This window comes from Orcinus orca, chromosome 17 (assembly GCF_937001465.1).
Source record: "Orcinus orca chromosome 17, mOrcOrc1.1, whole genome shotgun sequence".
Taxonomy (NCBI): domain Eukaryota; kingdom Metazoa; phylum Chordata; class Mammalia; order Artiodactyla; family Delphinidae; genus Orcinus; species Orcinus orca.
In genome coordinates, this window is record NC_064575.1 from 54,215,979 (window position 1) to 54,243,034 (window position 27,056).

The following is a 27,056-nucleotide window of genomic DNA, read 5'->3' on the forward strand; positions in this document are numbered from 1 at the left end:
CCAAAATAATTCTGGTGTGTGGAGACAATTCAGTGATAAAGTTCTGCACAAAACAGCAATATCCCTTTCTATCTCTCTGGTCTGCCCATAACCAAGGGAGGCAAACAGCCACACTGCAACAAAATGGTGATGTGAGTTAAGCTGGTCCTCGGCCTTCCTCTTCTTGCCCTTCTTTATGAACTTAGATATCACTTGAACTCTGTCCTCTCCATCCGGGAAATGATCTCATTTCAGTCATTTTAGTTGTCATCACCTTACTATGTGGCTGATCTACTTTGCTCATGGATGCTAGAAAATAAAAACTTATTTCCCCAAGACATATTTCAAATGCTTAAACAGACTGGCCAGCATTTTTTTGTCTAAAGAATACCAATCAAGATAAATTCTTTCTTAAGTACTTAGTCTTGAAACCAGAAATTATTTAACAATTATTAATTGATTGTTTTCTGAGTAAGGGAATTTTCATGTTCACTTGCCTGATACTTAATATATTTGTTAGTGTGTTGGGGTCTCATTAACACCTACAAGTTTTTAGTCAACTTCAAAACTTTCTCCCCAGCTCTAAAGCTGTAATCTGTTTAAGCTCATTTGTCTTCCCATCAGTTACGAATGCATAAGGAAATATCTTATAGTTGGAAAGCAGAGTATTAAAATAGTGACTCAAAAATGTCAACTTCATGTATTCTATTTTAAAATCTTTACAGATTACAATACTGTGACGAGTCTGTTCCTGTAACTTTTGATCAACACACAGAGTTTCTCAGTCCTCACAAGAAAACAGAACAAGTCCAAAGAGACATTGGATTTTGGTGTCCAAGGCATCTTAAGACTTCTGGGGGACAAGGCTATAAGTTTCTGGGAATTGACCAATGTGCACCCCCATGCCCCAACATGTATTTTAAAAGTGATGAGCTAGAGTTTGCAAAAAGTTTTATTGGAATAGTTTCAATATTTTGTCTTTGTGCAACTCTGTTTACATTCCTTACTTTTTTAATTGATGTTAGAAGGTTCAGATACCCTGAGAGACCAATTATATATTACTCTGTCTGTTACAGCATTGTATCTCTTATGTACTTCATTGGATTCTTGCTAGGCAATAGCACAGCCTGCAATAAGGCAGATGAGAAACTAGAACTTGGTGACACAGTTGTTCTAGGCTCTCAAAATAAGGCTTGCACCGTTTTGTTTATGTTTTTGTATTTTTTCACAATGGCTGGCACTGTGTGGTGGGTGATTCTTACCATTACTTGGTTCTTAGCTGCTGGGAGAAAATGGAGTTGTGAAGCCATTGAACAGAAAGCAGTGTGGTTTCATGCTGTTGCATGGGGAATACCAGGTTTTCTGACCGTTATGCTTCTTGCTATGAACAAAGTTGAAGGAGACAATATTAGTGGAGTTTGCTTTGTCGGCCTTTATGACCTGGATGCCTCTCGCTACTTTGTACTCTTGCCACTGTGCCTTTGTGTGTTTGTCGGGCTCTCTCTTCTTTTAGCTGGCATTATTTCCTTAAATCATGTTCGACAAGTTATACAACATGATGGCCGGAACCAAGAGAAACTAAAGAAATTTATGATTCGAATTGGAGTCTTCAGTGGCCTGTATCTTGTGCCATTAGTGACACTTCTTGGATGTTACGTCTATGAGCAAGTGAACAGGATAACCTGGGAGATAACTTGGGTCTCTGACCATTGTCGTCAGTACCACATCCCATGTCCTTACCAGGTAAAACCTATCATTTGTGTTATTTCACTATTTAATTTTAACATGGCAAATGTTCCCTGGAAATATCTTTGAATTAGTCATGACCATAAAATTAGATTTCAGGTGAGAAAATCCAATAGACAGAGGGAGTTGTTCCCTACGCCTCAGTTGAAACTAGGGTAAGTGTCCCAAAAGTTCTTTCCTGAAGTTTTAGCTTCAGTTACAATAGTAAAGTGCCTCCTTTAGCTATTCTTTTAAAAATTAAATTGGATTGCAAAGGCAAATGAATAGTACTGCAGAACAGAATCAGAGGAACAGGTCTTGTCATAGGGAGAAAAAGAGAAGTAACTTGCAGGATTTCCCTGGCGGTACAGTGGTTAGGACTTGGTGCTTCCACTGCAGGGGGCCAGGGTTCAATCCCAGACTGGGGAACTAAAATTCTGCAAGCTGAACAGAGCAGCCAAACAAAAGAGAGAGAGAGAGAAGTAGTTGTTTTTAATTCTTCAGTTAGTTGGGGAAAACCTTATTTGGGTTTATAATAAAATGGTATATATCATCTTATACTTTGCTTGTATATGCTTATAAAAACAGAATTTATGCCGAAACCACCCTGTCATTTCTTATGACAAAACGCACAATTAAAATATGTTTCATATGTTTCTGATGCTTCTGGTTGGATTAAAGTGGTGATTTTAAGATTAAAAAAAATAAATATCTGAAAATAGAAAATCTCTTAAAGCATTTTAGTTGAGTTTTTTTAAATAGAAACTTTGTTTTTAATAGATTTTATATATTTTCTTGAATATTTATATATGGTATTAACTAATTATATTGAGTGTGAGCGCTGTCATGTCACCACAGTGTATCAGATCAAGCAATGTGTGGGCTGAATTATTTTACATAATTTATATTCTAGAAAATTACTGCACTGTAACACAGTGAAATCTATTTTACATACTGATATGTGGGGATAATGGTTTTATTTGCCTTACATCCTGTCCATAGTGTGTTATCCATTGTCTGTTTTCACTATATGATTAATAAGCGAGCTCTCTTAAAGTGATACTGCTGTATTAAATGTCTCCTAGATTCCTCAGTATTTTTGGCAAACTAGGGGGGGAAGGCAACTGTTACATACTACTAAAAAGTTTAAGATATATGATTTTTTATTATTTTTTAAAATTTTTTTATTTTTATTTTTGGCTGTGTTGGGTCTTCGTTTCCGTGCGAGGCCTTTCTCTAGTTGTGGCAAGCGGGGGCCACTCTTCATCGCGGTGCGCGGGCCTCTCTTGTTGCAGAGCGCAGGCTCAGTAGTTGTGGCTCACGGGCCTAGTTGCTCCGCGGCATGTGGGATCTTCCCAGACCAGGGCTCGAACCCGTGTCCCCTGCACTGGCAGGCCGATTCTCAACCACTGCACCACCAGGGAAGCCCAAGATACATGATTTTTTAAGATTACGTTTCATGTAAAGAAAGAAACGATATTAGAAGATAAAGTGAGAAAATTCTAATCTTATAGTGGGGAAGGACTTTATGATATAAAATGCAGGAGCTATAAAAGAAAAGATTGCTAAATTTGACTAAGGAAAAAACTTTTTCCAGATTCTGCATGGCAAAAAACCCCACCATAATCAAAGTCAGGAGACCAACTGGGAAAATTTATTCACTCATCACATCACAATTGAAGGGCTAATTTCCTTATTTAAAAAGAGTTCCTATAGATCAATAAGAAAAAAACCAACAACCTGATATAAAAATGAGAAAAGAATGTATAGAGGGGTCACCAAAAAGGAAAATAAAAAAGCTGTTCTTAAACATATGAAAAATGTTATGACAGATGCAAATTAAAGTTATAATAAAATTATATTTCTGCTTATGACAGGTTTTATAACCACTGTATTGATGAAACTGGCAAAATGCACGTTGTAGACTTTGCTGTTCAATTAGTTCAACCTTCTATGGAAAGCATTTTGATAATATCTGGCATTTAAAATGCTCATACTTTTTGATCCTGTCCTTCTGGGAATTTATCAGCAGCTCTGTTCACAAATGTGAGAAATTATATACATACAAAGATAGTCACTGCAACATTATTTGCAATGGCAATAGGTTGGAAGTAACCTGAATATCTATTAGTAGGGATAGCTGAATAATTATAGTTCATCCACACAATGGAACAGCCTTTAAAAAGAATGAAGTGCTCTAGAATGGTCTCCAAGAAATATTACTAAGTGCAAAAATCAAGATATAATGCATAATATATAGTATTTTGATACTTGTAACATTTAAAAGATAATATTTGAAAGTTTATGCTTGAAAGAAAAGTATGATTTAATTTTTACAAAATTTCCACATTTTTACATTTTACTGATACTTATTTTGCTCTAAGTTTTTGTAATAAAACATCAACAATGCATAAAGACTCTAAAATAGTATGTTGTTATAATGAGTTTAAATGTATTTTTTTATAGATTATAGTGAAGGAAAAGATAAATATTGAAAGGCAGATATTTTGGCAATTATAAGAAGCTGCTGTACTTATAGGGGAAAAAAATGCCAGATATCAAGCCAAGATGTAAGAGGTCCTTCCTAAATATATTTAATAAGTATTTTTCCCTTTCTAGCTATATATTTTGATAAAAGTTCTTTGTTCAGAACTTCTATACTACACTTAAAGCACTTTTCATATTATGTTATATCAAACATTTCATAATAAGACAAAATGATTTATACTTTTTGTTCAAGTTTTGCATTGACTATATAGACTTTTCTCCACTTTAAATGTATCACGAAAATTCTTATTCATTACTTTTTTGTAGGCCAAAACAGAAACTCGACCAGAGTTGGCTTTATTTATGATAAAATATCTGATGACATTAATTGTTGGCATCTCTGCTGTCTTCTGGGTTGGAAGCAAAAAGACATGCACAGAATGGGCTGGGTTTTTTAAACGAAGTCGCAAGAAAGAGTAAGAATCTATTGAATTATCTGACATTGTTTTAAAATAAATAGATCAAATACCAAATCATTGTACTGGAGTTTCATTATGTCAACTGTTGTTTCAAGTTGAAATCTTTTTCATGGAGAGATATGCTTTATTTTAGCATTTGTTACGATGGTCTTTGACATGTACTATTCTATTGAAATATGAATGAAAAGTTTGTAAAAAGTGCATTTTCTTTCCATGGCTTATAATATATCTAGTATTATTACTGCTATCATTAAGTTCATTGTTTTGGGTTCAGAATTTTAAATAATTTTATCCTTTTTTATCAATGATGAAAGATGAAATGGGTCAAATATATGTAAGGCAGTCTATAGAGTACGATTCAAATGTGATGTACAATCATTACCTTTAAATTTTATTACACATAATACTGACTTAACATGTCACTTATTTGCCTTGCTTAAGATGGTAAAAGTTTGAGCTTATGGAATATTCTGTAACAATATAGTAGATTTACATTTATGAGTAAATAGTTAATTTTGTTATTTATATATGTTATACATTGTGTACAATCAACAATGTAGTATAGAGTGTTTTAAACTGTTCCCAATTGGTTTGATTAATGAACTCTTTTTGTGGTAAAAATTTCAGAACCTTTTCACAAATAAGTTTTTGAAGTCTGAAGAATTGCATTTAACTGGACTTTAATTTTTTTGAACAATTATTATATCTCTATCCTGTATTTATATACCCACACTAACTTCAGAATAACTTGCTAAAACTTGAATGTTAGAAAGAAAACAATTGCATTTAAACAAAGACCATTAATTATATTCTGTGTTCTTTCTCTCTGGTTTACTTTCATATTTAATATATTTATATATGATACACATACAGATAATCCCCTACTTTATGCTGGTTTGAGTTTTCTTGCCCTCATCTTCTGATTTTGTCTATTTAATTTCTTTCTACTCTTTATGCTGACAAAAGCAACTAACAGTGTATGCACAAAAAGATTTCATTTCATGGCAATCTACTTATATCTCATAGTATTTATAATCCCAGATTTTATAAATAATGTAAATCATATAGATCATAACTTTAATGAATTAGGATTTTTGGCACAAGATATGTGATATGCTTTATGATTTCTGTTATAACACTTAACATTTATCAAGTAAACTCTCTCCTTGGATTTTCTTACAGTCCAATCAGTGAAAGTCGAAGAGTACTACAGGAGTCGTGTGAGTTTTTCTTAAAGCACAATTCTAAAGTTAAACACAAAAAGAAGCACTACAAACCAAGTTCACATAAGCTGAAGGTCATTTCCAAATCCATGGGAACCAGCACAGGAGCTACAGCAAATCATGGCACTTCTGCAGTAGCAATCACTAACCATGATTACTTAGGACAGGAAACTTTGACAGAAATACAAACCTCACCAGAAACATCACCAGTGAGAGAGGTGAGAGCGGATGGAGCGAGCACCTCCAAATTACGAGAACAGGACTGTGAGGAACCTGCCTCCCCAGCAGCATCCAGCTCCAAACTCTGCGGGGAGCAGACCGACGGGAAAGGCCGGGCAGCCAATGTGAATGATAAGAGCAGTGTGTCTGAAAGTGCACGGAGTGAAGGAAGGTGAGCTTGGACTTTGCTATCTTAAACCATGACTCTTTTGAATACTGCATTGCACATTTTTCATTAAAGCATGACATATCTGGAAAGAAAGCATTCTTGAAATGACATGATCATGTCATGTCCACTTCCTTAATCCAAGGAAGTTTGGGTTTTGCCTATAAATGCTATTTCGTAGTTTAATTCTTAGCATTGAGAAGACCCTTTGATGTTTATTGTTCAGATAGAAAAGTAATGTTCATTTCTGTGGTAATTGTTAACAGCTGCTTGTATATTTAGGGAAATGTTTAAGATTCATATAAAATACAGGCCATTAAGTTTCAATTAGTACTACATTATAGTACTGTCTAAAAGGTATTTGTCAGACTTCCCTAGTGGTGCAGTGGTAAAGAATCCGCCTGCCAACACAGGGGACATGGGTTCGAGCCCTGGTCTGGGAAGATCCCACATGCCGCGGAGCAACTAAGCCAGTGCGCAACAACTACTGAGCCGGCGCTCTAGAGCCCGCGAGCCACAACTACTGAGCTCGCGTGCCTAGAGCCCGTGCTTTGCAACAAGAGAAGCCACTGCAATGAGAAGCCCGTGCACCATAACGAAGAGTAGGCCCCACTTGCCACAACTAGAGAAAGCCTGCGCACAGCAATGAAGACCCAACACAGCCAAAAGTAAATGATAAATACATTAAAATAAATATATATATATATATATATATATATAAAAAATAAAGAGAAGCAAGAAGAACTACAGTCCTGCAGCCTGTGGAACAAAACCCACATTCACAGAAAGATAGACAAGATGAAAAGGCAGAGGGCTATGTACCAGATGAAGGAACAAGATAAAACCCCAGAAAAACAACTAAATGAAGTGGAGATAGGCAACCTTCCAGAAAGAGAATTCAGAATAATGATAGTGAAGATGATCCAGGACCTCGGAAAAAGAATGGAGGCAAAGATCAAGAAGATGCAAGAAATGTTTAAAAAAGACCCAGAAGAATTAAAGAACAAACAAACAGAGATGAACAATACAATAACTGAAATGAAAACTACACTAGAAGGAATCAACAGCAGAATAACTGAGGCAGAAGAACGGATAAGTGACCTAGAAGACAGAATGGTGGAATTCACTGCTGTGGAACAGAATAAAGAAAAAAGAATCAAAAGAAATGAAGACATCCTGAGACCTCTGGGACAACATTAAACACAACAACATTCCCATTATAGGGGTCCCAGAAGGAGAAGAGAGAGAGAAAGGACCAGAGAAAATATTTGAAGAGATAATAGTTGAAAATTTCCCTAATATGGGAAAGGAAATAGCCACCCAAGTCCAGGAAGTGCAGCAAGTCCCATACAGGATAAATCCAAGGAGAAACACACCGAGACACGTAATAATCAAATTGGCAAAAATTAAAGACAAAGAAAAATTCTTGAAAGCAGCAAGGGAAAAACGACAAATAACATAGAAGGGAACTCCCATAAGGTTAACAGCTGATTTCTCAGCAGAAACTCTACAAGCCAGAAGGGAGTGGCATGATATACTTAAAGTGATGAAAGGGAAGAGCCTACAACCAAGATTACTCTACCTGGCAAGGATCTCATTCAGATTCGATGGAGAAATCAAAAGCTTTACAGACAAGCAAAAGCCAAGAGAATTCAGCACCACCAAACCAGCTCTACAACAAATGCTAAAGGAACTTCTCTAAGCAGGAAACACAAGAAAAGAAAAGGACCTACAAAAACAAACCCAAAACAATTAAGAAAATGGTTATAGGGACATACACATCGATAATCACCTTAAATGTGAATGGATTAAATGCTCCAACCAAAAGACACAGGCTTGCTGAATGGATACAAAACCAAGACCCATCTGTATGCTGTCTACAAGAGACCCACTTCAGACCTAGGGACACATACAGACTGAAAGTGAGGGGATGGAAAAAGATATTCCATGCACATGGAAATCAAAAGAAACCTGGAGTAGCAATACTCATATCAGATAAAATAGACTTTAAAATAAAGAATGTTACAAGACACAAGGAAGGACACTACATAATGATCAAGGGATCAATCCAAGAAGAAGATGTAACAATTATAAATATATATGCACCCAACATAGGAGCACCTCAATACATAAGGCAACTGCTAACAGCCATAAAAGAGGAAATCGACAGTAACACAATAATACTGGGGGACTTTAACACCTCACTTACACCAATGGACAGATCATCCAAAATGAAAATAAATAAGGAAACAGAAGCTTTAAATGACATAATAGACCAGATAGATATAATTGATATTTATAGGACATTCCATCCAAAAACAGCAGATTACACTTTCTTCTCAAGTGCGCACAGAACATTTTCCAGGATAGATCACCTCTTGGGTCACAAATCAAGCCTCAGTAAATTTAAGAAAATTGAAATCATATCAAGCATCTTTTCTGACCACAACGCTATGAGATTAGAAATGAATTACAGGGAAAAAAACGTAAAAAACACAAAACACATGGAGGCTAAACAATACATTACTAAATAACCAAGAGATCACTGAAGAAATCAAAGAGGAAATCAAAAATACCTAGAGACAAATGACAATGAAAACACAACGATCCGAAACCTGTGGGATGCAGCAAAAGCAGTTCTAAGAGGGAAGTTTATAGCTATACAAGCCTACCTCAAGAAACAAGAAAAATCTCAAATAAACAATCTAACCGTACACCTGAAGGAACTAGAGAAAGAAGAACAAACAAAATCCAAAGTTAGCAGAAGGAAAGAAATCATAAAGATCAGAGCAGAAACAAATGAAATAGAAACAAAGGAAACAATAGCAAAGATCAATAAAACTAAAAGTTGGTCCTTGAGAAGATAAACAAAGTTGACAAACCATTAGCCAGACTCATCAAGAAAAAGAGGGAGAGGACTCAAATCAATAAAATTAGAAATGAAAAAGGAGAAGTTACAACAGACACCCAGAAATACAAAGCATCCTAAGAGACTACTACAAGCAACTCTATGCCAGTAAAACGGACAACCTGGAAGAAATGGACAAATTCTTAGAAAGGTGTAACTTTCCAAGACTGAACCAGGAAGAAATAGAAAATATGAACAGACCAATTACAAGGAATGAAAGTGAAACTGTGATTAAAAATCTTCCAACAAACAAAAGTCCAGGACCAGCTGGCTTCACAGGTGAATTCTTTCAAACATTTAGAGAAGAGCTAACACCCATCCTTCTCAAACTCTTCCAAACAATTGCAGAGGAAGGAACGCTCCCAAACTCATTCTATGAGGCCACCATCACCCTGATACCAAAACCAGACAAAGATACTACAAAAAAAGAAAATTACAGACCAATATCACTGATGAATATAGATGCAAAAATCCTCAACAAAATACTAGCACGCAGAATCCAGCAACACATTAAAAGGATCATACACCATGATGAAGCATGGTTTATCCCAGGGATGCAAGGATTCTTCAACATACACAAATCAATCAATGTGATACACCATATTAACAAACTGAAGAATAAATACCATATGATCACCTCAATAGATGCAGAAAAAAAAAATAAAAGGTATTTGTAATTTTATATGAAGATGATTATAAAATGTTTTTATTTTCTGAACATGAAAGGATATTGACATTATCTTTAATTAATTTTTCCAAATGGTCATAGGTGATCCAAACACAGGTAAATATCGAATTAGCCAAAATATTGACAGCTGACTACTTTAAGGTCTCAAGGTTGTCTTACCTCATCTCCTCCCAAATAGGCCAAATGTACCTCCAACAGCTTTTGCATACTGGATTATGTATGATTAGATACATGCCTTTATCTTTCACTAGATTTGTAAACTCCTCGAAGGCAGAGCTGAGGTCGGACTCATCTTTGTGCTCCCAACCTCTTACACGGTGTCCAATCCATGGTAGGAAATCAATAAAAAATTTGCTAAACTGAAGGCAGGAATCAAGCTGTCTTATTCCCCATGAGACACCATGCTCAGCCCATACATGGGTGGTGCTTGATGAAGTTTCTGAAGTTAGCAAAAATTGTATTTGAAAATAAATTATTTGTACTTTGAGGAGTTAAGAGTATACATAAAGAGTTAATTATTTCTGATAAAAGTGGATACTGCTTGGGAGTAAAACTCATGGAAAGAGAAACAGCAATTATGAGGACAACTGGCATCACATTTGTGCTTTGGTGTGTATGTACATCAGCTTTTGTTCTTTTACCTAGGGTAACTCCAAAGAGTGATGTCACTGAAACTGGCCCAGTGCAGAGCAACAGCTTGCATGTTCCCAGGTCTTCAGAGCCAAGCAGCCTCAAAGGCTGCACATCACTGCTTGTTCACTCAGCGTCAGGAGTTGGAAAAGAGCAGGGCACTGGTGGTCACTCAGATACTTGAAAACCAGATCATCGCGTTACTAAGAAGTGAATTCCTGTTACACTGGAGGTGACAGTACGCTGTCTTATAAGAATCACTGTTATATTCTTCTTCTGCACTTAAAGCTACATTGCCTCCTGTTACACTGGAAACAATAGATTCTGAGAATATGATTCATTTCACATAGAGGTTAATTGACAACAGTATACCCCCAAAACGGAAATGTGCAGGTTAATGATATTTTTTAAGTTGTGTGGGAGGAGGGAGTATTAGAGGAACCTTCCTTTTCTATTTATGAAGATTCTACTCTTGTTGAAAGTATTTTAAGTTGTACTATGCTATTTCACTTTTATGGTATAAAATCAAGATTTTTCTTTGCTGAAGTATTTAAAACTTACCTTTGTATCTTTTTCTTATATATTTGAAAACAAGTTTATATGTTTTGAGCTTTTTTTAGAAATCCTGGAAAGTCTTTTCAAATATTTTTATTACGTTATTCCAGTACCTTATTTTAGCACTGCTTTGGTAGCTTTTACACTGAATTTCTAAGAAAATTGAAAAATAGTGTTCTTTTATAATATAAAAAATAGTTGATACACCAAAAGATATTATAATGGGAATTCAACTAAAAAAATCTATTTACTCTACCTTATCATCTTCAATGTGTGAATTTTATAAAGTCTAGTTGGTTTAGGAATTTCACAGATCTATTATGCAGCTGAAATAAGGTGCTTACTGAGTGTCCACTGTTGATAATATTATGCTGCTGGCTGATCCTTCTGATTTTTTAAAATAAAATGTCCTGAAGGATTAGTAGATGAAATGTTATTCCTTTTAAATTAAGCCAAGTGCAATTGATTTCCTTTTTTAAATATATCATGACCACCCAAGATTATGTTTGTATGACCATTTACAGTTGCTTATACTTTTGTTTTAACTTTTGTTTTTTAACATTTAGAATACTACATACCCTTTGTATTTGTGCAGTATCTTTCTCAGACATCATGTAGAATTCATCTCTGCAGCTAAATAGGATTTTGCTGAACATTCAGAAATGTGCTAGCAGTGTTAGTGCCAAACAAATGGAAAAAATGTAGTCCTGATAAACAGAATAAAATGTATTTCATATAACATACTTTGAAATATTAAAGAATTTTCTTAATTTTGTTTCCAATGACTATTATTCCTTGAACAAGGTTTCCTTATACTTTTGTTTTTTTTCTCTATTTAACATTCTGTTAAAGCTTAAAAAGAAAATTATCATGTACTGTATGAAAAAGGTTGTAAATATTAACTTTTCCACATTTTTTAACTTTGTATACAAAAACTTTGTGTGACCTTTTCAGTAATAAAATTTTCTCTGTATATGAGATTGTGGAGTATTCTGTGGTTATGCACAGTGGTTCTGGCCCAGGAAGTGGTATAATTGTTCAGATCAGTAGCTGCTGCTGCTTCTTTTTTTTTTTTTTTTTTGCGGCATGCAGGCCTCTCACTGTTGTGGCCTCTCCCGTTGCGAAGCACAGGCTCCAGATGCGCAGGCTTAGCGGCCATGGCTCACGGGCCCAGCCGCTCTGCGGCATGTGGGATCTTCCCGGACCGGGGCACGAACCTGTGTCCCCTGCATCAGCAGGCGGACTCTCAACCACTGCGCCACCAGGGAAGCCCTACCAGTAGCTTCTTTTTAACTAGAGAAGGAGAAGACAGTCAGGACTTGTCTTATTTTCTCTATGTCACAGTTTCTTCCCAAAATATAATTATAGAGCTATATTTGTCATAACTTTTTTAAGCCAGTTTTAGACCTGGGATATGGGGTAAAGCAAAGGGAACCCAGGACCTGCTTTCACTCCTGACAGTGGGAAATAAAACAAGATCATCCTGAAAACATTAGAAAAATCTAATAAGATCATGTGAAATTGCCAGGTTAAGATCTGGGAGAAGAGAAATTCATACTGCCAAGCCCAACATTTGGTGCTTCTTTTGCCTAGGGAGCATTTGATGATTTGGAAAAGCTGGCTGAGACATTAACAGTGCTATTAACAGCCTCAAAGTCTGGAGGACAAGGAGAAAGGAGTCAGAATTTTGACCTCCAAGGGATACATCTAGGAGTAAGATGAACTATATGGAAAGCAACCCTACTTTGTTATCTGGGTGGACTAGAAAAATCTCTAACCCTGGAATTAGAATACTGTAGTTCTGGATGACTAGTACCCTCAGGCACCAGGCAGAAACAGATGAAAATCTTCTCTGGAGGAAGAAAATGTCATTTTACATACACTGTGAATACTTTTTCAAATGTAATGTCCATCATATAATCAAACATAGGTATGCAAAAAGACAATACATGAACAAGAATTGGCACAAGCATCAGACAAGAGAAAAAGATCCAGAGATACTCCTAAATTACCAGGCATAGGTTCATTAAACTCATATAACTTAAAAAGATAGCAAAGAAAACAATAATGAGATACCGCTACACACCTATTAGAATGGTTAAAATCCAAGAAACTGACAACATCAATTTCTGCTGAGGTTACAGAGCAACAGGAACGCTCATTCGTTGCTGATGGAAATGCAAAATGGTATAGTCACTTTAAAAACAGTTGGGCGTTTTCTCACACAACTAAATAAGGTCTTACCATATGATCCGGCAATCACACTCCTAGGTGTTTATCCAACTGATTTATAAAGATATGCCACCCTTGAGGTGCAGTATAAGACCCTCCACTCCTTCAGTCTGGACGGCACATAGTGACTTCCTCCCAAAGAATACAGTATGGGTACAGGGTGGGGGAAGAGTATTTGTTACAGCAGAGAAACTTGACAAACACTACCTCCACCAGGTGAAGGTCGATATCAACAGTAGTAAGTCATGTTGAGAGTATGTACCCTTCACACTGTGGACTGAAAATGGCACTTGACCTCTGTGATCTTCCTCCCCAAAATCTATAACTTCATTCTAGTCATGACTTGTCCAGTCACATAAATCTAGGCAGATGGACATTTTACAAAATACTCCTCAAAACCAGTACTCCTCAAAACTATCAAGATCAACAAAGTCTGAGAAACAGTGACAGCCAAGAAGAGCCTAAGGAGACATGATGTAAATGTAACGTATCCTAGAAAAGAAAAAGTACATTAGATAAAAACTAACAAAATCTGAGTAAAGCATGGGCTTTAGTTTTGTCGTTCAATTCAGTGGAATATTCTTGAATTACGTATGTGATAAGTTCCTCCTTCTGCTTGCTCTTTGTCTCTGGAATTCCTTTTCATCAGCTGGATGGATGCTCCAGTTTTCTTATCTTCCCTCTCCTTTTGTTCATCTCTGAATTTTTGTTCTCTTTCTAAGAAAATATCTCAAACTTTTCTAAATTTCTATTGAATTTTTATTTTGGCTATCATTTTTTAATTTCACAGAGCATTTTATCTCTTTTTAAGTAGTATCTTCCTGTTTTTATGACTCTTTTATATATATTGGAAGATATATAATTTACTTTTTAAAGGTCATAGAAAATATATGAATGTTTAATTTTTATTTTGTAACAGATGACTTTATTAAAGTCCCTTAGTCCCTAATAATTTTGTAGTTGATTTTTCCTGGATTTTCTAGGTGGATGATCTTTTCATCTCAAATAATGATAATTTCATTTCTCACCTGTTGAAGCCAGTAATCATTAATAGTGGTAGCAGCAGGCATTCTTGTTTATTTTAATGAAAATGCCTATAGTGCTCCATCATTAGGAACGATGTTTGCATTTGATATAAGGTAGATATTTTTAACAAGTTAATAAAGAATCCTGTTCCATTTGACAATTTTTTTTAATTAGCAGTAGGTGTTGGATTTTATCAAATGCCTTTTTGTTATCAGTATTAGTCAAGGGGGCTAACTGCTCTAGCAAACCTCAAAATTTTAGTAGCTTAAGAAACTGTTACCACTCACACGACAGATGCAGATGTCCTTGAGGTAGCCTTCCAAGTGATTATTCAAGGACCCATCTCTTCCATCTTGTGACGCTGCCATCCGTTAGGGCTTCAGATTCTCTGCACCCAGCCAGCAGGTGGAGGAAGAGAGACAAAGAGTAACCGACTGCACACACACAAAAATATGGGTGGAGCGGAACTGGCTCACATCATTTTCAGCTAACATTCCATTTGACAGAACTCAGGCAAGGATCCATACCTAAGTGCAAGGGAGGCTAAGAAATGTGGTCTAGGTGTATGCCTGGGAGGGCGAAGAAACAGGCTTAATGAGCAACTGGACAGCAATATTTCAATCTACAAATGTGACATAGTCAGTACTTTTCCTAGTATGTATAATGTCATCCTTTCATGCCTTGAATAACTGTAATTGATCATGGTTTATCATTTAATATACTGCTGGATTTGATTTGTTAGTGACTTGTTTAGGATAAAAATTTTCATCTATATCCACCTGTATTCCAAATGATGTCTCAACCATGGCATAATATTTGTAATCAGTAAGCTTGAATTTTTTTAAGTATTCATTTTTAATTACAAACTTCAAAACCATCATCTAATTCAAAAGAAAAGGCAGTTTCTCTTTTTCGTGGAACGAGAGTCTTTGATGCAAAAAGAGCCTGCTATTTCAGAGCTGGTGATATTAATTTTTATAAGAATTTACATAGCATTTTTTAACCAAGAACGTTTTAACCTAAATTACATAATCTGTTTACATTTACAATGACAAGTTTGGCATGAGCAATGTGCAGCTGAACTCAACAGCAGTAAAGATTTGATAAAGCAGCGTTTCACTGCTTTTTATGACAGCCACAAATCCTCAACAGAACTTTATGGAATGCCATCTTTCAAAAAAACTCAGTACCTCATTGGGATCCATCACTGCTGGGCTATTCGTGGTACAGAAGGAAGCTTGCCCTACACTCTCCTTGAAAAACTGGATGGAAAACAGCTTGTGATTGCCACCCATCATCAAAATCACAGTTTTAGTGTTTCCTTACTTCTCGGAACTATACCACTGGTGAGAGTTTCCAGTTAATACTGCTGGAAAGTTTTAACGCTGCCAAGGCAGTTAAACACTGGTACTCTCAGGAAATGAAAGATATAATTTTTTAATAACCACAGGAGCCCTGCTGTTACTTTGCTGCATGGAAAGCATAATCTTTAATACCTCACTGCTCACACCGCAGGTCAAAGACTTAAAATTCCAGATGCTAAAGCTTTTTACAGTGGCCACTGGGATTTATCATGTGCAGAAGAGTCACACTTTCATTAACTCACAATAGCAATGAATCAACAAAGAGAAAAGAGAAGAAAGGATTAAAAGGCTAATCCAAAAGTATCAAAAGACATTGGGACGCAGAGCTAAACAGTAACGAAAGTGGCATAGTAAAGTTTGTTGTGAACATAACGGGAGGAGTGGAAACCAAAGAAAGCAGTATGAAAGAAGGGTGATAAAAGAAAAAGAAGGCGGAACTGGAAGTTGTAAACACTAGTTAGAAATGAAAACAATGAAAAAATGATTGCTAGTTGAATACATTTTAGCAGGCAAATTGGAGGTTTTTATTTTCCATCCCAAGAAGAAAAAAAGGGAAAACCAGGAAAATGTTCTAAGTAGGTTTTCTAATTCTCCACCACAAAAGGAGGGGGTGAGGGTGGGTTAAGCTATTTAAGTTTTCATAGAAACATCTTGGACAAATTTTTTCAGATAAACTATCTTCCAAATGCATGCCATAGTTCATTTTCATTTAAGTGGTCCTATTTTAAATAATTCCTACTTATTTGGTTTCACTTATACTGGGGTTTTCAAAAATTAATTAATTTTATTTATTTTTGGCTGCATTGGGTCTTTGTTGCTGTGCGCGGGCTTTTTCTAGTGGCGAGTGGGGCTACTCTTTGTTTCGGTGCATGTGCTTCTCATTGTGGTGGCTTCTCTTGTTGTGGAGCACGGGCTCTAGGTGCACAGGCTTCAGTAGTTGTGGCACACGGGCTCTGTAGTTGTGGCTCGTGGGCTCTAGAGCGCAGGCTCAGTAGTTGTGGCTCGCGGGCTCTAGAGTGCAGACTCAGTAGTTGTGGCATACAGGCTTAGTTGCTCCACGGCATGTGGGATCCTCCCGGATCAGGGATTGAACCCGTGTCCCCTGTGTTGGCAGGTGGATTCTTAACCACTGCACCACCAGGGAAGTCCCTATACTGGATTTTAACATACCTAAGTGCAAAGTGTTTATTAAACCCTACGTTTAATACCTATGTTTATAAATACACTATTGCATACTATTACATTTAGGATATGTTGAGAAAAGAGGTATGAAATCAATAGAGATTAAGAAAAACTTTTTCCTAAACTCAAAAGGAAATAAAATATCTTAATATCTTCTCCATTTTATCTTCCACAGTGTGAACCAAAGCAAAACTGTCTAGTTGTGAGTTTATTTCCTTGGGGGCCTATTCTAGGAGCTAATTAGTTTCACGGTCAGGAAATATATGAATCTGAATATATAGACTCCAGACTTTATCTGGGAAAAGTCACCAGCAGAGTACAAGCTCCCTAGTGGTTTCAGTCCTTCTGAATGGCCGGTCCAGTGCCCCCATGAAAACTTTCATAAAACAGGAACCTCCAGAGCCTGTAAACCAAGCTGACCACTGGCAAAACCCCTTGCTGGCATTTTCAGCCTCTTAGCTGCCACCTCTGTTAGTTCAGAGTCCAAGTGAAAAAGAATAACACACTGTGTTTCTAGAGCTGACCTAGTTGGCAGGCTGTGTGCAAATAAAAAGTACAGTAAAACAAAACAGGAGGACTGTGTTTCCCCAACTGAGTCATCACTGCCTCTTTGTCACTGTTCTGAGACTCCAGGTAGGGCTTTCCAGGCTGGCCCTGCAGACACTGAGAGATCCAAAGGTTTTCTTTATGAAAGCAAAAACCAAGAGAGGGGCGTGCAGCACATCCAAAACTGGGGTGTTACCGACCAGGGTTCTCAGTGTCCTTAATCAATAGAAATTGCTAAGAGGCCAGATGAGAAATTCAGGCAAGGCTTTACTGAGACTCACGCTGCAGTATGAGCGAGGGAAAACCAGTAACAGGTGCCCTTGCTTGCCCCCCGAGGTGGGGTGGGCTGGTCCCTTAATTGGGGGGGGATGGGGGAAGACTGGCGGGTCAGGCCAGAGGGGCGGCTTAGGTGGTCTGCCCGCCCCTGGGTGGTGCCGTGTGCAGGGATCCTGCGCAGCCCCTGCTTTTGCTCCTGGCACCTCGTGAGTGGAAGCTGGGTTTTGGTCGTTTTGTACCTTACTGTTCATAATTTGCCCTAACTGTGCAGGTATGCAATTATTTTCAGTCCCTTAGAGCAGGGCTCCCCAACCCCCGGGCCGTGGACTGGTACCGGTCTGCAGCCTGTTAGGAACCGGGCCGCACAGCAGGAGGTGAGCGGTGAGTGAGCGAAGCTTCATCCGGGGCTCCCCATCGCTCCCCATCGCTCTCATTACCACCTGAACCATCCCCCACCACTGCCCCTGTGGAAGAATTGTCTTCCGCAAAACTGGTCCCTGGTGCCAAAATTGTTGGGGACCCCTGCCTTCTAGTTTCTTTGTATTCCGTGGCTCAAAGAGACGTTTCTCCAAGTGCAAGCACTTCAGCAAAGGGTCCCAGGTCTTAGCCTGTCTCAGGGACAGGGTGCCTTGGGGACTTTGGAGGCAGGGCAGAGTCTGGATACCCTGGACGCCCTGAAGAGACCAAAGACAGTATAAGATGATGTCCCTTCCATTCAGCAAGCATAGAGCGTGACGGAAGGGGCTGACTTCACACAAGCAAGAGGTAAGAACCTCTAAAGAATTAGCATGAAATCTAAAGGCACTGACATGGAAGCCTTCCAAAATATTGCTCAGCACAAAAAAGCAAGTGACAAAACTATACTTACAGGGTAACAGCACATATGTGAACAACCCCCAGGCTGCAGAATAATGCTGCATGTTTTCTCTAGTTACATAAGCAGGGACTCTGGAAAATGTGGTAACGTGGGTTATCTCTGTGGAGGGGACCAGCATCATAGGTGATGATCAAAGCGGACTTTAGCCTGATCTGTAATGTTTAAATGTTTATAAGGAAGATCTATTAATATATCACATGGTATAATTAAGAATTAATTTTTTAATAGAAGATCTACTAAGCACATGTCTAGCTAATGGCGACACAGTGGGTCCACCCACATCTGGCTTCAAGGGTCCTTGCATCACTGATGTGCACACCTACAGGCCAGGGAGGGGCAGCAGCCCACACCAGTGAGATCTGGAAAGGCCACCAGCTCATCCAGTTCAAACTCCCTTTGCTTTCTCCCTCCTGTGCTTCTCTCTGCCCCTGAAACAACCTTTAGGTGGCAATCAGCATATGGGCTTTGAGAATGTCCCTTCCCCAGACTCTACTCCCATCCCCACAAATAAAGCTTAGGCCTGCTGACTTGATCCAGCACTGGGAGACAGAGGACCAGAGGACCAGCCCCACAGAGTGTGATACGGGGGGGACACGAGGAAAGGAAGAGAGGCTGCAGTAGGCTGAATTCAGCTGAACACACAATGGCAAATCCTTTCTATCCACCACCCCTCCACCCTCCCACCCCCCTACACACAGACCACCACCACAAGTGCTCCAGCAGTAGGTAATTCAACATACAACTTGTTTCTGTGTTCATGAATTTCAGGTTGAGAAGCTGGTCAAAAGTGAATGCTAGAGTCTGGGATCTGAAAGTCAGGGAGAGTCTAAGGCGTTTGTGGCTTTCTGAAGAAGGCAGACCCCTGCTTTTCTCTAGCGACTCCCCCCGTGTAGTCACCCACCCCTTAGAGCCATGCAGTTGGCCCAGGCTCCTGAGTCCTGGGCTGAGCGATTGGGGCCCACGGATCTGAGAAAGAAGTTGGCTGTTTATGGCTGGCTCTGTCCTAGCAGCCTGGCTAGGTCCTCTTGGGACCACCTAGTTTTGCTCAACCGTTCCCAGCTGGCTTAGTAGTTCCAAATTTAGGCTGGACTGTGAAGGGAATAAGTTTCTTGTCTGTACCTTCCTGCTGCCTAAACTGCTAAGGGATTAGGTCTTGATTTTAGCAATTGACATGGTCTTTTCCCTCCAGACCAGGTGAGTCAACTTCTCCTCTTAACATGTTTGCCAGGAGCAAAAATAACCTGCTTAACCACCTGACGCTTAAAACAAAGATTCACTAAATGTGCCAATAGGAGTACTATATATATCAGCCAAAGACAAGGCCCAGCTGTGGGCCATGAGAGCCTCCCACTGCTGGGTCTGCCGTTCAGCTCCAGAAACAAGCCAGGAAGAAAAGGTAAGTTATATTTTGGCAAGATTACGTACACACTGTAAACCTGAACTCAGGAACTCCCAGTAGCTCTTTTGTTTGTATGTTTTGGTTCAGTTTTATGGTTTCTGCAAAACTAGAGGCTGGTGTCCAAGTTGGATTGTGTTCCTCCCAAGAGGCAGGTGCTACAGTCCCTCCTTAGCATTTCCAGGCGGTGGAGGTGAGGTCCCAAAGGCAGCCATTGTCTGGACCCCAGGCTGCAGGCAAACTCCTCCTGGAACGGGACTCCAGATACACCAAGCAGTTAACATTATGTGTCTCATACAAAGAACAGGGGTCCATGACAACAGTACAACTTTGTTTTTTAAAATATTTTGCTAAGACACTTATTCCATATCACTTTGGATTTGGAAACAGCATCATTTCCTGGTTGTAAAAGCTTATTCATGAAGGAAAGCAAAGGGTGCTCTTGGCATTCCAGTTTAAAATGGATAAATATTAAATGTAGGGGGGTGTTTGGGGGGTGATAGGAGTGGGTGTAAGCTTGGGAACCTCTAAGAAAACCCCACATCAAGCCTCCATCATGCACACTCAGGCAAATGAGTCTGTTCTGGAAGCTCCAGTTTTCCCTTGGGTGACCTATTCTGAGGTCTAAACTTTGGAGGGTCAGGAGGCAAGGAGCACACGCGAGCCCACGTGGCTCTCACAATAAGCCACATTCTCCGGTAGGTGTTTAATGTTAACAAAAGTAGGAGTTTTATCTTCATCTGTCTGACTTCTGTATCAATCTCTCAGTTGCTTTCAGATGGAGGTATCATTTATTAGAGACCTCCAAAGACAAAAATTTAGCATGCAGTCTTGAAAATTAAGGCGGTAAAACTAAACGAGGAACCGCTCAGACAAGCCATAGAGATTTTGGTAAATCAAATTGAAAAAGACAGGTTTTGCTTTCTTGAAACCCTGTGTTGCTAATCAGCGTTGGCTAGGTCAAAGTAAAGATTGAAAAAATTCACATACTTCAACAAATGGTGCTGGAACAGCTGGATATCCACATGCAAAAAAAAAAAAAAAAAAAGGAACCTAGACATAGAACTTACGCCCTTCACAAAAATGAAAATGGATCATAGACCTAAATGTAAAACACAAAAAAGTCCTAGAAGATAACATAGGAGAAAACCTAGATACCTAGATGACCTTGAGTTTGGAGATGACTTAGATATAACACTAAAGGCATGATCCATGAAAGAAATAACTAATAAGCTGGATTTCATTAAAATTAAAAATTTCTGCCCCATGAAAGACAGTCAAGAGGATTAGAAGACAAGCCACAGACTAGGAGAAAATATTTGCAAAAGATACATCTGATAAAAGACTGTCATCCAAAATATATAAAGAACCCTTAAAACTCAAAAGAACAAACAACCCAATTTACAAAATGGGCAAAAGACCTTAATAGACACGTCACCAAAGAAGATACACAGATGGGAAATAATCCATTGGATTCCATCAGGAGCAAAGGGGTCTAGGGATGTGAGTGACTGAACGTGTCCTGGCTCCCCACCTACCCCATGCAGCCAGATAAGTTGTAAAAAGGAGAGGAGCTGGGCGGGGGGTGGAATTCCAGAGACCTGAACTGGTTCCTAATTTTCAGACTGGAAACTTTGAAGGTTTCAGAGAAGCAAATCTCCAAAAGGGCACTGCTTAGGCAGAAAAGAGTTCTAAGTGGCTAAGTGAGGGAACTAGGCAGGGAGAGAGCAAAAGTAGCTACCTCCCACCACGTTCCCCTCGGCTTTCATGCCTCGTGGAAGGGATCTAGAAATGTCCAAGTGCTCCCAGTAATAACAACAAATAATATTAACTCTCCTGGGTGCTAGCAATATAATGAGGAACAAGAGACAAGCCCCTGCTTTCATGGGGCTCATATCCCAGGGGGTGTCAGACTATAAGCAAGTAACTGAATAAACCATCAAGGTAAATTCAGATAGGGATAAGCTTTATACTAGAATATTATTCAATGATATTAATTGATGCATCATTTATAACAGAAACTTAAGTGTCTACAAATATGCAACTAGTTATATAATTCATTCCATTGAATGGAATACTGTGAAAATATTATAAAGAACAAGGAGGGGGCTTCCCTGGTGGCGCAGTGGTTGAGAGTCTGCCTGCCAATGCGGGGGACGCGGGTTCGTGCCCCGGTCCGGGAGGATCCCATATGCCGCGGAGTGGCTGGGCTCGTGAGCCATGGCTGCTGAGCCTGCGCGTCTGGAGCCTGTGCTCCGCAACGGGAGAGGCCACAGCAGTGAGAGGCCCGCGTACCGCAAAAAAAAAAAAAAAAAAAAAAGAACAAGGAGGGGGCTTCCCTGGTAGCGCAATGGTTAAGAATCCGCCTGCCAATGCAGGTGACACGGGTTCGAGCCCTCATCCGGGAAGATCCTACATGCTGCGGAACAACTAAGCCCGTGCGCCACAACTACTGAACCTGCACTCTAGAGCCCACGAGCCACAACTACTGAGCCCATGCACCACAACTACTGAAGCCTGCATGCCTAGAGCCCATGCTCTGCAACAAGCGAAGCCACTGCAATGAGAAGCCCACGCACCGCAACGAACAGCAGCCCCCGCTCGCGGCAACTAGAGAAAGACTGGGCGAAGCAACGAAGACCCAACACAGTTTGTTAAAAACAAATTTAAAAAAAACCTATGTTCCGTAATATCCCTTAAAAAAAAAAGAACAAGGAGTAACTCTAAATATTCATAGGAAAAGAAGTCCAGGAAGTAGCACTGGTGAAAAATAAAAGCAGGTTATAGAAAATCTGTTCCAACGTGGGTGTATTTTCCACACCACCAAGCAGTTAATTCAATTCTGACACCGGCTGTCTGGAGACAGAAACAGGTTAAGGCTTCAGTCCCAGAATTCTCCGGCAGACCGGTGGTTAGGACTCCGAGCTTCCACTGACGGGGGCCCAGGTTCGATCCCTGGTCAGGGAACTAAGATATCCCACAAGCTGCATGGTGTGGCCGAAAGAAAGAAAGAAAGAAAGAAAATTATTGCTCACCAGATAAATATTCCTTTTTTTTTTCAATTTTGTAAAAGACACAATATACTTATTTCTATATGCATGAAAATTTCCTACATGATGTAAATTTTCATTTATTCCATGTTTAATATTAATGTATAAAATACATAGTTGATTTTACTTCCTACTGTAACTTGGTTTGGAACTTGACTTTGATGTGTGATCTGTGTCTCTGGATAGAGATCTTAGAAATAGTTGACATGTTTTAGTCCTATACTGAATTCTAAGTTAAATATTTCAAGATGGCTTTGATCAGCCAAGCTGGACGGCTGGTATGCAGACATGAGTAAATCACTAAGAAAAACAGTTAAAACCCTGACTTTGTATATTCAGCTTGGAGACCAGCATATCTGTTGAATGTATTAACAGTGACTCATAACCACATGAGTTAAATATACGAAGGAATTAAATGTTTAGCTCATAGCTCTGGATGTGCTGAGGTCTAGGATTACTGTAACACCAACAGAAAATTGGAATTGAAATAGATATACTGGACTTGACTCCTAACTTCAAGGCCAAGAGTTTGCTAATAATGTATCCTGCTGGGTTGAGACAGTAGGGGAACCTCCCTGTCTCCCTCTGCCTTCTGTTTTCCAGGACTTTGTCAGGCAGGAGGGGAAAAATTCCATTGCAGCAGCCCATGGTATAACTTGGATTCTTGCCCAAAAATCTCAGAACAAAATGAGCCCTGGTGACAAGTTATAAGGAGAGGGAAATCTGTACTTTCTCACCTTCTTAGGGAATCCTCAGGAGTTCCCTGGGGCTTGCATCTGGTCCCCCTCCACCGGTGGAAGCAGCTTGCTGGCACAGTGTCGTCTGCTCTCAGCACATTCCTGGCCTTGGGGGTCATCCCTCTGCAGTGGGAACACCCCAGAGCTCTAGCCCCTGGGGCCAAATCCTGCTCTCTGGAAAGGAGCTGATGCACTCACTCTCCTAAACTGTAAATGCTGATGGGGTATAATCTCTGATAAATGGATAAACAAACCATGGAATTTTGCTCAGTGAAAAGGAGAAACAAACTACTGATTTTGTAATAATAGATGGATCTCAAAAATATTATGCTGAGCAAAGGCAACCAGAGCCATGAGTACACAAAGGGTACATAGTCTGAAGGGGGTGAGTATGAGGCTAGGCCTGCTGAGGGGCCAAGTGTACTACAGGCATTTCTAGCATCTCCCCGTAGAATGTGCGGGGATATGTCCTCTACTCGGGCTTCATCCAAAGTTCTGAGGAAAAGGGAACAGTCATCTTTAGCATCCTGTTATACATACCTGTGTCCTCAACCAGAAGCTGTTGGTTACCAACTCAACATTCATTCCCCCATCTGTTTTCATTACCAACTACCCCAGTTGACTCACGTAGCAATTCTAGTCTACGTGGAGAGTCTTCTTGATTGGCTGAAGTCTATTGTGGTTATCACCTTTCCCTAGTTAAGGATTATTTTAGGGTTGAGTTTGTGACCCCCTTCTGGCCAATGAGATGTAAAAGGGCTGGGGGCTGCTGGAAAAGATTCTCTTCCTCCTAAAAAGGAGACATCATGAGAGATGGTCCTTTTCTTCCTCTCAACATTGTTGCATGCAGCAGGGACACTTGGACTGACTCTCCCCCCGGGGTGGGTGATGATGTGAGGACAAAGCCAAAACCCTAAGAGTGGCAGAACAGAAAAATGGAAAAAATCTGAATCCTTGATCATGTGTTGTCACATGGAACAGCCTTCCCTCTGAACTTCACGTTAATAGAGAAAAGAAATTTCCTTATTGTTTACGCCACACAATTTTCTGTTACCTGCTGCTGAAAGCATCTTAACTGATATAAGAATCAGCTCCTTGGAGGTGATACATAACCCCCAACACAAAGTGTCTATCACAAAAATGATGCTCAATGAATGTTTATTGAAATATTATAAGAATGTATATGTCAGACCTCTGATGATCTCAACTAGAGTTACATCATTCCACCCAATACGACTGAATTCGAGCTTGTTTATACTGCAAAATGAGTTGCAAAGTAAGAGGACATGGTAGGGTTCGTGCAGAGTGGGCACATCTGGGGATCACTGATGGTCAGGAGTCAGCAGGGAAGACAGCAGTAACCAGCTGGCTGAGGAAATGTGGTTTATGCCTTCAGGGACTTCAACCTTCAGTGTGAAATGCTTGAAGATTCTGCTATAAACATGGGGGAATGATGGCAGAGCAGAATAATAACTGGTAAGCTGAAAGCTTTTCCCAATCTGAGGCCTGGTGAGAAAAAATGAAACAGATACAGAACCTTTAGATGACAGGTTTAAAGCTTTTGGCTATGCCCTGAGTTCCTGTACTGTTTTGTACATACTTAGAGAAATGCCACTCCATACAGATCTGCTTTGCACATTCAAAGTGATTTCTGCAAAGGGGGAAATGGCAATTCTAGGAAGACTTTGTTCAAAAAATGACCCAGAGCCATAAATTCATGGGGACCTTATTCAACACGATACTACTCTACACAATCATACCCAATTAAAAAAAAAAACAAAACAACAGACTTTTTTTAGAGCAGTTTTAAGTTCACGGCAAAGTTGAACAGAAGGTATAGAGGTTTCCCATATACCGCCTGCCCAACACAGGCATAGGCTTTCCCATTATCACCATCACTCACCAGATTGGTACATCTGTTACAATAGAAGAACCTACATGGGCACACCATTGTTGCCCAAAATCCACACCTCATATTAGGGTTCACTCCTGGTGTTGTATATTCTATGGGTTTTGACAAATAAATAATGTCGTGTGTCCATCATTATACTATCATACAGAATAATTTCACTGCCCACCAGATCCTCTGTGCCCTGCCTATTCATCCTTCCCTCCTCCTCTGACCCTGCCACTCCTGGAAACCACGGATCTTTTTACTGTTTCCATAGTTTTGCCTTTTCTAGAATGTCATTTACTTGGAGTCACGTACTGAAGAGCATTTTGGCTGCTTCTAAGGTTTGGAAATTATAAATAAAGCTGCTATAAATATCTATGTGCAGGTTTTTGTGTGGACGTAAGTTTTCAACTCATTTAAGCTCATGTAAACACAAAAGAGCATAATTGCTGGCTCATGTGGTAAGAATATGATTAGTTTTGTAAGAAACAACCACATTGTCTTCCAAAGTGACTGTACTGTTTTGCATTCCCATCAGCAATGAATGAGAGTTCCTGTTGCTCCACGTTCGGTGTTGTCAGTGTTCTGGATTTTGACCATTCTAATAGGTATGTAGTGGTACCTTACTGTTGTTTTAATTTGCAATTCTCTGATGACATATGATGTGAATATCTCTTCATACACTCATTTGTTATCTATAAATCTTCTTTACTGAGGTATCTGCTCAGGTCTTTTGCCCATTTTTTGATAGGGGTATTTGTTTTCTCATTGTTGAGCCGAATTTTTAACTTTATTTTGTTGACAGATTTCAAAAGAGATTGATCCTCATCCCATCTGTTTTGGCTACTCTGGAATCACAGGAAGGCAAGGCTAGAATTTCAGTTCAATATAATGCACATTATTTAACATCTATTATGTGTCCCCACACATTGCTTTAAGTATTGTCAAAGACATGTCAGATACAATCCTTGCCATTTTGGAAATCTTTGGGGGAACCAAAAATATGGCTATAAAAAAATTAGACAGCACTGAAGGACATAAAAGGTTAATTGCCATATGTGTGTTATCCTCTCTAAGTACTTACCATGAAAGTTTTTGATCTAATTAAAACTCAAAGTTTCTATCTACATACATTTAAAAGATATTTTATGAAAGGTGATGATCAATTAGGCAGGTGTTTTACTGAGAACTATTAACTTATAAACTTATAAACTGCATATACATATCATTTTTACTGATGCACTGAACTACAGCAAGCAGAGTAGAAGAAGGAATGGAGCAATCATCTTATACCTCTTTCAAATAGATATATTGGTGGAGAACTCTGTAAATGGAGAAAACATCACAAGGACTCATACTTTCTTCTTTGGCGTGGAAATAACGACCACATCAGTGGAAAAAAAGACTGGTGTGGAAA

The 27,056-nt window shown here is 39.1% G+C and overlaps 1 protein-coding gene across 3 annotated transcripts in view; it reads left to right on the forward strand.

Moving 5' to 3' along the window:
- FZD6 (frizzled class receptor 6) overlaps window positions 1–26,358 on the forward strand; it is a 52,675-nt gene extending 26,317 nt beyond the window's left edge. For 2 of the 3 annotated variants that reach the window (XM_004275320.4, XM_033438154.2), the window contains 4 exons: window positions 705–1,722; window positions 4,519–4,667; window positions 5,853–6,284; window positions 10,520–12,032. In XM_004275320.4, coding sequence (XP_004275368.1) covers window positions 705–1,722; window positions 4,519–4,667; window positions 5,853–6,284; window positions 10,520–10,688 — 1,768 coding nt within the window. In that variant the 3' untranslated portion in view covers window positions 10,689–12,032. Of the gene's footprint in view, window positions 1–704; window positions 1,723–4,518; window positions 4,668–5,852; window positions 6,285–10,519; window positions 12,033–17,038; window positions 19,959–26,177 lie in introns of those variants that run through there. The other variant, XR_007472642.1, reaches the window with a different exon arrangement.
- Window positions 26,359–27,056: the final 698 nt, after the last annotated feature.